At 45.6% G+C, this 13456-nt stretch overlaps 1 protein-coding gene across 4 annotated transcripts in view; it reads left to right on the top strand.

Moving 5' to 3' along the window:
• RXYLT1 (ribitol xylosyltransferase 1) overlaps nt 1-13456 on the top strand; it is a 153492-nt gene that overhangs the window by 55767 nt on the left and 84269 nt on the right. For 2 of the 4 annotated variants that reach the window (XM_069629795.1, XM_069629797.1), the window contains exon 2: nt 1525-1695. The exons of the other annotated variants lie outside the window; for them this stretch is intronic. In XM_069629795.1, coding sequence (XP_069485896.1) covers nt 1525-1695 — 171 coding nt within the window. The remainder of the gene's footprint in view (nt 1-1524; nt 1696-13456) is intronic. 4 annotated transcript variants of the gene reach the window in all.

Genomic DNA, 13456 nt, shown 5'->3' with positions numbered 1-13456 from the left:
GTGCTAGTATTCTACTGTGATCTGCAGGCGATTCGCCTATTGTATCTTATCAGCCGTGTGAATATCTCGGACATTGCAAATGACTGAAAGAGCCACTGTCCTGGAAATGTTTTTAAATAAGCCAGTAGACGTTTTCCAAAGTCACCGTAACAGCCAATGAAAGCTACAGGTGGGACCCAGCAGTCCATATCACACTGAGAAAATGCATACTTGATAGAGTAGTTGCTATAGTATGGCACTGTTAACTTACGGTGTCTCCCGGTGCAAGACCTCAGCTACTATATGTTTTAATTTTCTGTCCGGACTGACCCGAAAACCACCTCAACCCTACAGCTTTTGGTATTTCGAGCAGGGCTTCTAATGTCACCAACTCTGTTCTGTATACATTCAGGGTTCACCCTGTCTCCACATCTAACACAAGGGACTAACTGGAGCTGAAGGATGATGGGGGGCAAGGGGGGTGTTTGAAAGAGAGGGTCTGGAAAAGCCTTTCCTTGACGAAAGATAGCCCCTGTCTTCACAACACCAGTGGCACCCCTAAAGGCAACTGATAAGCGGGCTGCCAGTACAGCAGGCACAGGGCAGGGATTTCAGTTGGGAACCTCTGGAGTGAAACCCACTCTAGTGCAGTGGTATTCAAACGTTTTTATGGTGAGCCCTCCTGAGTAAAAATGTTCTTGCCGAGCCCCACCGTGAGAAAAAATATTGCTACTCCACCCCCCGCCCCCCCAGATGTCATTTCTGCGTATAGCAGCAACGAGAACCGAATGTATTGATTTGCCAAGCATCCCACAGTTTGATCAAGAGAGACCACCAAGATCAGAACTCTGGTCTTCGGGTTCCACAGTAGACAAATTAGCCACCACATGCATCCTCCTCCCCTTAGCACCTCATCATCTTTTTTTCGCAGACAGTTGGCTGGACAGATTGAAACAGAGAAAATAGGGCTGCAGACGGAGATGGGAGCAAGGCTCTGAGGGTTAGAGAAAGGGCACATGGCCCCGGGATGGAGAATTTACGCACACAGGGTGATTGAACAGGCACAATAAAACTCGACGTTTCACTGGTACTACATTTGATTTTAAAAAGAGTAGGGTTATGCACCATGTTTCAATGGACATGCCCTTAATATAAAAATGAAATTGTGGAGTCTCACTGTACAGACCCTTTAGCAAATGTCACTTCCTGGCAAGTCCTCCATCTCTCTTCCCAAGCACAAACTTGCAAAACAATATTCAGAATACCTTCTGATGTTCAAAACACAAAAGCAATTCGCCACAAGAAAGACAGACTACTTGGCTTTGTCAGTGCTTGCCTGGCTAACGTCATATTGTCGTACGTGTGTATTTGAAAGTTAAGTGATATGTTCACCACATGTGGCTGTTTCCACCATTCTATACACCATCAAATACATTTTAAGCAGTACTTAAATACCTGTTTTGTGAAATGATATGTTAAAATCGCACACGTTTTGAAGTTCGGCTCTCGTCGTCATGGGTTTTTAAGCAGCTTGTACACCCACAGAACCATTGCCCCTGGGGAAGGAAGTCTGGAACCCATGGAAGGAAGATGAGCAAGCCGAACAGCGAGCTCTGCAGAAGAAATATGAGCAAGACACTGAAAGACTGAAAATCCTGGTGTCGCGCAATGAGCCGACTGAACTTCAGGTTCAGGTCTGGGGCAAGGCTGCTATTGGTGAGTACTACACATCCCAGCCTAGAGATTGAAAATGTAATGTAATTGGTTGTGCAGATGGGGCTTAAATCACCTTAACCCAAACGGGCCCACCACTTAAGAAGTGAGTACACAGTTGTACATAAAGCAAGTTTATTGTGCAATATTCCGGGGAGCAGTTAGATGTTGTTGCAGGACCAAACTGACCCAAGTCTTAAACTACATCGGTTCACATCTTTTTATACAATTTTGCAACAGTTAAAACACTCCCAAAATACTTTATTGCAGTCTACCCCCAAACATGATTGGACACAACCCTCTTCAAAGAAATCACATCTTTTCCTAATTCCTACACTTTCATTGGCCAGGTTTATCTCAATAATTATCTTCAGATTATATTCATTAACACACCTTCTTATAATTTGTCCGTAGTAGGTCATGAAGACAACACATGGTTAAACATTGGTACAGAAAACTTAGTTCATTAATAGCAATAACTGTCCTAAGCCGTTTAAACCCTAACTCTTGATTTGCACATGGCTCGCATGGACATTCCCTGCAATATGAGAAGCTGGGTCAATGATTTCTCTTTATTCGTGATGCTATTTCATTTCCCAGGTCACCATTCCCTTGAAACTTTCCAATCTACAAAAACTCAAATTTCATCGCAATATTGAAACTCCTAAATGATTTTAGACACTAGCTTACCCTGCGTTTTATTACTGACCAAGATAAATAACGAAACTCCTTTGGTCACGCTCTCAATCAGCAGGAGATTACATTTACTATCTATAAGACTTATCAGAACATAGAAACTCAAGGCTGTTTCTGCAGCTGCTGACCATGAAGGTTGAAGTTACTCATTCACCTGCCTTCTGAAAACCTGGCAAGGTTAGTTTATAAGTCAAAATTGCATTTTGCAAAAGAGCCCCAATCACTATCTTACCTTAATAACACTTATGAAGTGCTGCGTAAGCCCAAAGGCATCTTGGCACTAGAACTAACGAGGTAAGGTCGGACCAAAGCATCAGAGACTAAAAAAGAAAGGCCTTCAGCACCCGACGGAAGGGCTAATGGGCCTTGATGTTATGCAGGGAGAATGGAAGTAGATTCTAGGCCTTCGCAGCCACCACTGAAAAGGGCGGCTGCCGACACGGGCAAGCCTAGCCCTCGGGAGCTGAATGGTCTTCAGGGATTGTGAGCGAAGCGGCCTAGCAGGTTTGTAAATACAAAACTTTGCCTGAAGAAACTCTGCTCCCACTTTATAGAGAGCCTTATGAACCAAGCACAAACACTTGAATCTGATACGCTGCTCAACAGAGAGCCAATGAAGTTAGCGCAGAAGCGGTGCCATACGGGCACCGAAAGGGGGATGAAGAACAACCCTGGCCCCACATTTTTCAATAGCTGAATCTGCTGAAGCAGTTGTCTCGGGAGGGCAAGATATAAAGCATTGCAATAGTCCATATTGGTGATGACCAAGGAGGAGACCACTGGTGCATGGAACTTCTCTGGAATAGAAGGCAAGACTTTCCAAAGTTTAAAGTGTGCTTTTTGACAGGTCAGGGAGACCTGATTGGCCATAGATAAAGAGGCCGAGATTTTGACACCGAGATCTTTAATCGAACAGACCTAACAGAGAAATAAACCAAGACTCTCAGGCCAAAACCTGGGGGTCCAAAACAGAGCGGGCGATGCAGTGCCCACCACCAACACCTCTGTTTTTTCTCCATTGAGCTTAAGCCAATTTGAGGCCATCCAGTCACGAATAGCCTGCAGGCAGTTCCTCAGTCGACCCGCTGTCTCAGGTTGGGTAAGATGTAAGACTGTGTTTTGATTCATTGTGAAAAGGCCACTTATATTGAGATTCATGAATTCCCCATGTATGTATATTAATGTACATGTATGTTTTTGGTGGATTTAATACTTTTCTGCGCGCGTGCAAGCTAATATTTGTGGGTTCTGAACAAAAAGTAACACTAAAATTAACATATATCATTCACAATTAACTACATTCTATATATATGAAGTTGCAAATTCACGGTCAGTTCGCGGAACCCCCAGTCATTAATATGATGCGAGCAACATGAACCCTTCATATTAAGGGGACGCTTCCTGCCTACCCCAACATGGTCTTCTGCCTCTTAGTGGCATTGCTGCGCCTGCCTCTGTAAGAAAAAAAGATGGGAATCTGGAGTCATTAGTGGGGAGGCAGATCAGCAGGGTCCAAAATTAAGATTCAAGGAGAAGAAGCTAAAACCAGCTGCTGGGTGTCGGACATCCCTCACTAGGCAGGAGCTACCACTAGGGCACCACGAGTGAGTACACAACACACCACAAATCTAACTTCCAAAGTAGAGGATCACTTTAACTTGTTGCCCATTATGTATGATCCATTATATTTGAAAATCCTTATTCTTCTTATTAACATTCTCAAATTCGCAAAGTTAATGTGATCTATTCAGGTTTGTAAGGTATCAGTTGGCCTGGGGAACCAAAAGTAGCTACTGGCAACTGCTGGTTTCAAGCTAACCAGGTTCTCCTAGGCTAGAAGCAGGAGCAAAATCTCCCAGCTCGCAGCAATTTCGACCCGTGATGAGGAACTTGTGGTGCTGATGGGTGCAGGTCAGAAGTACCCTGTTCCTGTGTGCCAATCTGCTTTCTGCGGGTTTGGCGGTGGAACTTGGGACTATGATATCCATAAGAACTCAGGGTCTCATGGACTACAGCACTGTGGATCTGGTTAGCTGCTGATGTGGGAGAATGTGGTAGGGCTAAATAAAGAGGAGAGCTTAGTCGTGGTTCGATTTGTGTTCATGTGTTAATAGCTAGGCATGTGGTTGCCATCTGTGCGGGGGGTTCCTGTGCGTAGTGTAAGGTGCAAGGAGATCTTAGTGGTGGGTCAGTTGGTCAGGGAAAACTGAAAGTATGCCTTACAAGGCAAACAATGTGCAACCCTGTACGCCTACCCCTTACCATTTGCGGATCGTTCCCCTTTTCTAGCTCAGAAATGCTACCTGTTAATCCCTACTTTTGCTCTCCCTGTCTGTCTCAAATGGATACATTTTATCGCATGAGGAACAAAAACAAGCCTCTGTGAGTTGGCAGATGAGGGAAAGGGGCAGTCTGGAAACCCCAAACATTGACTACCTTACTGCCTGCTAAGGTTGCGGGAGGCAAGAACCTTTCATTCAGATTAAGTTCTGATTTGAATTTGAGGGCCATTGACACCCATTTCACCTTCCTTAGTATGTTGGTTGCCGTTCTGATATGTCTTATACCTCATAACATGCTCGGGTGCTGGGCAACGCATCAGAACATAGTCAGGGCAAGGACCAGTATCCCTGCGTGTTTCTCCCAGATGTTTACCCTGCTGTCTCCCACAAGCCCCAAACTTTTCTCACACAGTCCAAAATTAAAGTCTCCCCCTCGCTTGTCACACAACAGCCATAACTCACCCGGTATTGATGCAGCCACAGGACTTCGGTATCAGAGTGATGATTCAACCCTACATGAAATTGTTAAAATAATTCCAAATCGCGTTGAAATTGATAAAAACTGTTCCATAACTCGATAGAAAAGGCTAAACATAAGTAAGATTCATAATGGCAGTCCCTGGAGAAGCAGGCTTCAATGCAGCCACCCGAGGCACAACCTACATTGCAATTGACACATCCTGAATTGTACTACTAATCTCATTGAAAGCACATTTGCTGTAATGAAAGAGATGTTGTCACTTCAATCTCCAACTATGTACACAGCACTATTTATTCAGAGCCCCGAGGTAGCACTCTATGCAGGTATCAATGTTTTTAGATGGAAAACGGGACCTGAAATTTAGGCATTCATTTGCATGATTATATTGGCATCCTATTTTCACACCGCACATCATACCGGATTCCTTGTCCTTCCAAGTACTGCAGAAGTATGGGATTTATTGCTAGATTTGCCTTACCTGTAACTATAGTAAAAATAAGAGGGTTGCTCAATTATTACTCTTTATTAGGCTAGGATGGTGAGGCCACTACTCGATAATCCCCCCGGTGGTGGTAATATGCAGGAGGACCTCATATGGAGGGACTCCCCTCTTAGTGATAAGGACGCCCATTTAGGAAAACACCCCCACAACACCTTGTCACAAAACATCTCACCACACGGCACCTTACAATTGTTGTCTCCTTCCTCCTCTTCAATTTATGGTAATGCAATCTGTTTTTGTAATGTGACAAATGTAAAACCTACTGGGACAAATTAGAACATGAGAAGCATCTGGAATAACCATATGCCAAATGGTAGTGATGTAGTGCGCACACCTATATTTTCCTATGTTGGTTTGTGGTATTCAAATAGAATGCTTAGAACCATATGAATTGATTTACGTTGCGTGGGAGAAAAATGCAACTTTGGCACAAGCAGTTGCTACAATGAGAAAAACCAATATAGTGTCATTAGGTGGAGGGCACTTTTTATGAATAGGTGCAGAAACGCTTAAGATATTTAGGATACTGAGCCACTTACCCATCTCAAGAGATTTTATCTTGAGGATCACCCCGAGAGTCAGCTAGGTGAATGAGAACCGAATATGGGCCAGACTACTAATAAATATCAGTTCCTTTTGAAAATTGTTAATTAGAGGATACTGACCGTATCCTGATGAAGGGATTTACCTTAATGGATTCAATTATGAATGTGTACAAATATTTTGTAACATTAACTCCTAATAATTTCTATATAATGATGGTAACACATTTAATGTTGTACTAAGATTTGCCTTATTTTGATCAATACTTATGGTGTGCAGGGGACCGAGTGTCCGCCGCTTAAGGACACTATATTGTTATAACCAGATGCCAAGTCAGCCAAGTACTGTAACGAGGTGGCTCACTGGAGGCATGAAGAGTGCCAAAGAGAACTTCCCAAGATGGTGTTGATGTTACGCCAAGGGGGAGTCAACAATATAAAGTAGAAAGCGAGAACAGACTAGAGGGCTCTCGGCGTGCAATTGCTGCCCGTGAGATTCAAACCGAGAGGACCAGAGACGCAGAGAAGCTGTTCCCCCAGTCAGAGGCCGTAAAGATCAGAACACTGCTACATCGTAGGAGTCCGCTGGAGGCCAACTCACCGGAAGGAAGAAGCGATTGAGGTGGTGGCTCGACAGCAGAAAGGTGGGGTGTGAGTTCTGGAAACAGTGCTGAGACCACAAGCTGGAGCCTGCCACAGAGCCATGCAGGTGTCGTAAATTGCAGAGGAAGGAACCAGTGACCCCCGGAAGAACCGGAGCTGTGTCCCAACAGAGAACAAGGTAATGGGAATGGCAGGAAGATTGGGAGGAGTCCGGGGAGCCAAACCAAGAAGACAGCGTGTATATGGGGTGATCTCCTTCATCATTGTGGTCAGCCAAATACCGCTGCTTAAGCAAAGTGCATCGGGGAGTCCTCTTTCATCGTAGTGATCAGCCCAATATCACTGCCCAAGCAGACTGTGTCTACAATTGGTTGGTGTTAGGCAGAATTATATGCAGTATTCCCTCATCGCAGTGGTCCACCCAATACAAGTGAACCCTTATGGTTATTTTAATCAAGGCAACACATCGTATGATGGATGGGATGGAGAATTACTTGTACACCAAAAAATAAGACTGACTCAGGAAGTTGGCAAAATGTCTGTTTGTTTTTTATTCGCAGTTATCTAAACGGAGTTACAACGGACGTCGCACAGCATAATCTCAACGCATTTCATAAAAAAGCATCCTTACGTAACAGAGATTCGTCATACTACATGGCAAACTAAGGAAACCTAGGCAAGATTGTGATAGGACTAAGGGGAATATCTAAGTATACTTTCTATAAGGGATTGGATTGTGATTGGATCTCTACAGTCAGGTGGACAATGCATGCCCTCCCTTGGTGCAAGTCATCTTCAACAGTTTTTAAGTACACAACATATCATTGACTCTCAAACAATAAGGCCCTTCGTTCTATGGCCCTCTACAATTGGTTGGTGTTAGGCAGAATTATATGCAGTACCCTTTGGGAACACCACACACAATTAAGACTACAAGTGACAGTACACTTTCACCTTTGGTTCAAGCCTGTACTACACAGTAAAGTGGTAGCAGTAGCAGAGCAGCCAGACTTATCTCAAGAGTAAGTGAGCAGTATCAAATAGTTACACAAAGGACAGCAATTACTATGATTAAGGCAAAGACTGACTCAAGGTTTCGAAGTAAAAGAGTATATATTTATTTCACTCTTCAGTTGTATAACATTACACTATTATAAGCAAGTTAAAAATCACAATCTTAATACTCCACACCACTTCCCTTAAATTCCAGACAAGTTAAGCTCACAAAATGAAGTGGGAGCAAAATGGCACTCCAGTAATTTAAAAGCGAGGGAAAGACAAAGTTATTAGAAATTAAATCAAGCCAACAGGTAAGTACTCAGGGAAATTGAACAAGAGGAACTTCAGTGAGGAGATCAGCTAGAAAAGGCTTAAAGCCAAAGTCAATGGGTCCAAAGTCTTTTGCTCAAGATCACACAATTCAGGGTAGTGCGCGGTAAAGTTCGTGGCACAGATTTCGGACGAGGTTGGTTGATAGAAAAGTTAGTTAGAAGAGAAGGACAAGCCCTCGGATTGCAGAAAGATTTCAAACCCTTTCACTGCGGTTGACCGAAACTGCCAACGGGATTTGCACAGTACCTTAAGACGGAGACAGAGCTGTAGCTGAGTCAGGCTTTTCTGGTAGTTCTTGCAGGCTCTCGGTTCCTGAAGCGACTGTCAGACTGACACGAAGTAGGAAGCTGAAGGGTCCGGCGCCACCCAGGGAAGAAGCCAGCAGCAGAGCAAAACCACGAATAAAAGGTGTGCTCCTTAAAACCCAAGCAGGGTCCGACCTTCCTGGCTATTCGGCTCACTGTAGCTCTGTACAGCGAATTCGACCAGAGAAGGGGGTCCTGGCTTGCAGTTTGGGCGAACTGGTTGGTCCCACCAGCTCAAGGGAAGACGTTTCCTGGAGGAGATTCGGACCTGCAGCAGGGCTTCACCGGGCGGTTCAGTCTTGTAGGGGTCCTCTTCCATCAGCTCCTCGTAGGTTCTTTTGTTCCAGTGGCGACTCTGACTTTCCAGTCCCAGAGACCTGCTTTTTATGCAGTTTTCCCCCATTCATACAGCCTGGCTGTCAATCACACAGCAGGGTGGCTGTCCTGGCAAGGACAGTCCCCTCAGCCAATCAAACAGGAGTGCGACTTGGGTTACCAAGGGAACCCATAGCAGGGGTCCGAAGACCCCTTCCTCACATCCTGCCTACCTAGACTTTCAGGGGCCGTAAGGACAGCTTCTGTGCAGAAGCCAGTGAAAAGACAGCGAACAAAGGAATCCTCCCCGGTTTGACACGAGAAAGACTTTAACAACAAGAAATGGCGAATAAACCCAGCCGGAGCCATAATAAAATGTATTTGGTCAAGCGGGGTTATGTTCAAGGCTAATATAATAGCCTAAAACATTACCACGTTTATATAAGAGAATCGCGGTAGCAAAGTTAGGGTAGTTACCAAAGCCACCAGCCAAGTCTTGATGTAAAGGGAGCGAAACAAGGCTCCAAGAGACAGACAAAAAGGGAAAAGAATTAACCCTCTCCAGTACTCCATGTAAGATGGGGTGTACTGGATCTGTGGTTTAAAGTGACTAAAGTACAGTTAATGGCAACTTTACCTTTTCTGAGGGACAGTAGTCCGCCTCAGAAAATGGAGTCGGTGGGAAGTCTCAAAGACAACCCTGTGTCACTGCACTGAAGGTGCTGTGTAACGCCCATGAAAAACAGGAGGCCCTGGAGTAGGTGAGGCGCCAGTGCTCAAGATCACACAAAGTGAAAACACACACAGCAAAACACATGTAAGAGTGGGGAAAAAGGTTCACACTCTTACCAAGTGAAAAACTATAAATCCAGCAAAGCTGCTGAGGGACTCATTAGGTACGGAGAATCGGCCATTTATGAGAATTCTCCCTAACAGTTAGCATGCCTGTACCCTTCTGGAACATCTGATTCTCTAGCAGCCCGTGAGCTGGTTCCCCTAGGTGCTGGTGGGTGGACTTGATCATACCACCCCACCCAATTAGCCCATCATCTCTTATCGCTCATGCCTTTGTCTTTGAACTTGGCCTTGCAGTAACTTTTCTTCTCTGGGAACATAAGGGAGTGTGAGCATGTTTTTATGAAGGTTCAGATCTGCATGCCCACTTCTATTTCCATCCTGGACTCACGTGACAGGAGACCGTGAATCAACCCATTTCATGGCATTTAATTGTCTTGAATAAAGAAACTTGGCACTCATGGTGTTTTTCTCTTTGCAACTTAACAAGGAATACCTCAGCCTCTCGCATTCACTTTTCTTCAAGGACTGATAACCAGTTTGTGCTGCCTTAGCCTTTGACACCAAGCCAAACAGCCTTCCTTTGGTCCATCTTCGAGCTGCAGCTTATTTCTTTGCTGCGACACACACACAGCTATCAATCCTCCTTTCTCTATGGGTTGAGCTTACTAAGGTTGTGACATTGAATATCCAGATTATATATATTGGTGGCACCGCCTGCTGTCTATTCACTACGTATAGCCAGCCTTTACGATTACTTAGTCTACTTGCATTCCAGCATCTGTACAGTTAGACATTTTCTGCAGTGCTTCTTCACACGTGCAGTCTTCATTCCTCACATGAAGGTCTTCTCGATTCTTTATTTCGCCATCAGATTCTATAAGGTCTATGCATTTTCTTCTTCGTTCATCCTTCTCAGTGCGTCCCGCTCATTTCATGTGATGTCACCAGCCTCTTCTCTTCACATCTTCATACTTCTTTGGGGATCTCCCTCAGGAGACCGTCCACTCTTCGCGTATACATCATGTAGGGTTTTCTCAGTGGATACCTTGTTTCAGGGACTCTTTGTGGTATAGGCACCATCACTGGCGTTGCGCGTGTCGCAATTTCCGATTTTCAGCCTATGATATGATATCATAGGTTATTTATAACGCGCTTAATACCCAGTGGTTTCTAAGGGCGACCCCGGGATCGAACCTGTGCTGCTCCGTGTCGTCTTGCTTCCAAGGCGAGCATGTTGCCATGAGCTTTCCTCCTGGCCTAAGCAGAATAGGGGCAGGACTTCCTGCAGAGGCATTCAGCTGCTCCTCTACACCACAGTTCAGACCTGAGGCATTGGGAGCCATCTCCCTCGGCACAGTGGCCCCACAAAGATCATTGGAAAATCTAGAGTGCTTCGGGAAACAAATTGCTCATCACGATAAAGAAACAAATAGAGACATACAAGGAAGACGCACAGAACCCTGGGAAAGATGCCCCTCGTAAGAATGTTAAATGGAAGCCAAATAAGGCTGTGAGCTTCTGTACCTCCTGGGTGGAGTTAAAGAGGCTAATTCAAGTTATCTGCAAGACTGTTTGAAGAATACTGTGTGGAACATGGACAGAAGGACCAGTAGAAGGGAGGCATTACCCCCATCCCTTGTAATAGAACATTGAAGGAGTTTCTTTCTACTATGAGACTGAAGCAGCGAGGAAAAGGGATTCATTCTCCTGGTGAAGGAAACACAAACTTCACTTTTATTAAAGATGTATGTTTATAGGGCTAGATTAGTTGGTTTCTGACGGAGAGCATTTCATTTTGACAGACCAGCTCACTAACGTTTTCCTAGGTTGAGGCAAGGCAAGCCCATTAGAAGTAGGGAGGGATGGGTTATTTATTTAATATAAGTGTATAGCCTACAACATGACCCCTAATTGTCAGTTTCCTTCTTCTACACCCTCACACAGGACATGCAGGTAGAAATGTCTGTTTGTAGTTTGGTAGCTGTTCAGCCTGGCTCTACATATTAGTTGGGGCCACTTGTGACCTGGCCTGCACTTTGATTCCTTTCCTGCTAAGTTCATGCTGAAGGATACGCCAGAGTTGTCAAGGACTTTTGAGCTGCAATAGACCTTTATGGGGCTACCATTACAGAAAGGGTCTGGTACTAAATTCCCATCTCCATCAAAAACCTTCTCTGGTACCTAATTAGTATTTTTTTAAAATTTTATATCTACATTTGAGCGGACCGTAAACTATTTTGTCTCGACTATGTTGCATTGGCCTTAGTTTTTTCCTTAGCCGAGAACCATGGTGGAGTTGTGTCATGAAATCCGCTGAAGATTTCTGAGGATCAGGCAAAGGGGTACCTCTAGGAATCGTGGCTAATTAACAGAGCTGTAAATTGCTTGATCTGGGTTGTTGCAGAAGCGCATGCAAGTGTTCATTAAGCCTCCATCTTCTCTTCCATTTACACTGGACCATTGACTGCCTCAAAAAGAAGGCCCATGGTCGGTTCCTACAGTTTATATATAGTCTGTAGTCTTCCACTCAATACTTACTCTATAGGTGTCCCCAATCCTCAATTTGATTCCTATACCATACGTAGTCTCCGCAGCATCCGTAGTCTCCTCTACATTTCGGGTTCCCGCTCTCATGTCATAATAGCCATCCCTGCCCTTTTAGAACTTCGCTTTGTCTTGTTACACCTTCGGAGCTCTGAAATTGTACTTGACCCACTCGCACATCTCCACTGATCGCTTCAGTAATGGGCATTTCGTGTTTGAAGTTGGCCAGTAAATTAGCTCGGTAAAGTGCACCATTGAACTCTATCATTGACATGGATTTTATTTCTTCACTGTGTTAGTTTGTATCTGTGCTTCGAAGCCTGAAATTATATCGGAGATTGGGGCAAAACCCAGAGGAGGCAAGTCACGTGTCGGGATTACCTGAGAAGGTCTGGCCGGGCAGGAAAAGGAATGAGTCTGTCAAGTGTTCATTCTCCCTACAAAGGTTTAGTATGAAGCAGGCAGAGCCAGTCAAATGTCGGGCATAGGAGTCCCTATGGGTGTAGTACTCTGGTTCCTTGTCGGTCTTGCTTCTGAAAGCAAATCAATATTTGGCAAAAACATTCCCACCTCAGGATGGTGGGTCATTCTTCTCTAATCGCTGTTTGCTGGGCCTAAGCACCACCCTTCTGGCAAAAGGTGCTTCCCCGGGGGGGGTGAGAGGGTTGTGGCCTGGAGCGCCACCGATGAGGCTGCTCCATTGATAACCTCCGTACGAAGCCCGCTTCACGACTTCTATGATACGGTCCCGCCTTGCGAAACCGCCTGAGTGAGGGACAGCTGACGTTCGGAAAATCTGGTGCTCAATTGGTAGCATTTTCAACCGCCAACAGCCTCCCGTTTGCCCGCCTGCAGCGGACCTTCAATAAGCCCGGCTGTGGCAGACCGCAAGATGGCAGACGTACAAAGTAAGAAGGGAGGAGGAGTGAGACCGACCCTGGTCACCACAGCCTAGTTGAGTCCTGGAGGGCTCCTAGCTCTCAGGATCCGAGCCACCTGTTATTGCGTCTCCCCCGGGACACGCAGCATTTCACCGGTAGCTCCCGCAGGAGGAAAAGCTCTGCAGCTCCAGCCCGCCGGCAGAGGCTCTGCGTGGGCAGAGTTTGTTGGCTCGCCCCGGTATCCCTACCCGCCATCAAGCTTAGCACCTCCCGCCCAGCACTGCTGGCCCCAACGGGCCACCAGACTCGGCACCGGCTTTTGGGTAGTGACCGGAGAGCAGGCGAATTCAGCAGTGGTGTGGGGAGAGCCTCCTCCCCCAGCTCCTCACGGCACGCAGACACAGGACGTTTGGCCTATGCGCACCGGCGAGCCCGCGATCTGCAGCTGCAGCCTGGAACTTGTTTCACGGGCCCATCCTCGGG

The sequence above is a fragment of the Ambystoma mexicanum genome, chromosome 12 (genome assembly GCF_040938575.1).
Source record: "Ambystoma mexicanum isolate Mex_15411 chromosome 12, UKY_AmexF1_1, whole genome shotgun sequence".
Classification (NCBI taxonomy): Eukaryota; Metazoa; Chordata; class Amphibia; order Caudata; family Ambystomatidae; genus Ambystoma; species Ambystoma mexicanum.
The sequence above is the reverse complement of the archived record's forward strand: the minus strand, read 5'-3'. Positions and strand labels throughout refer to the sequence as shown.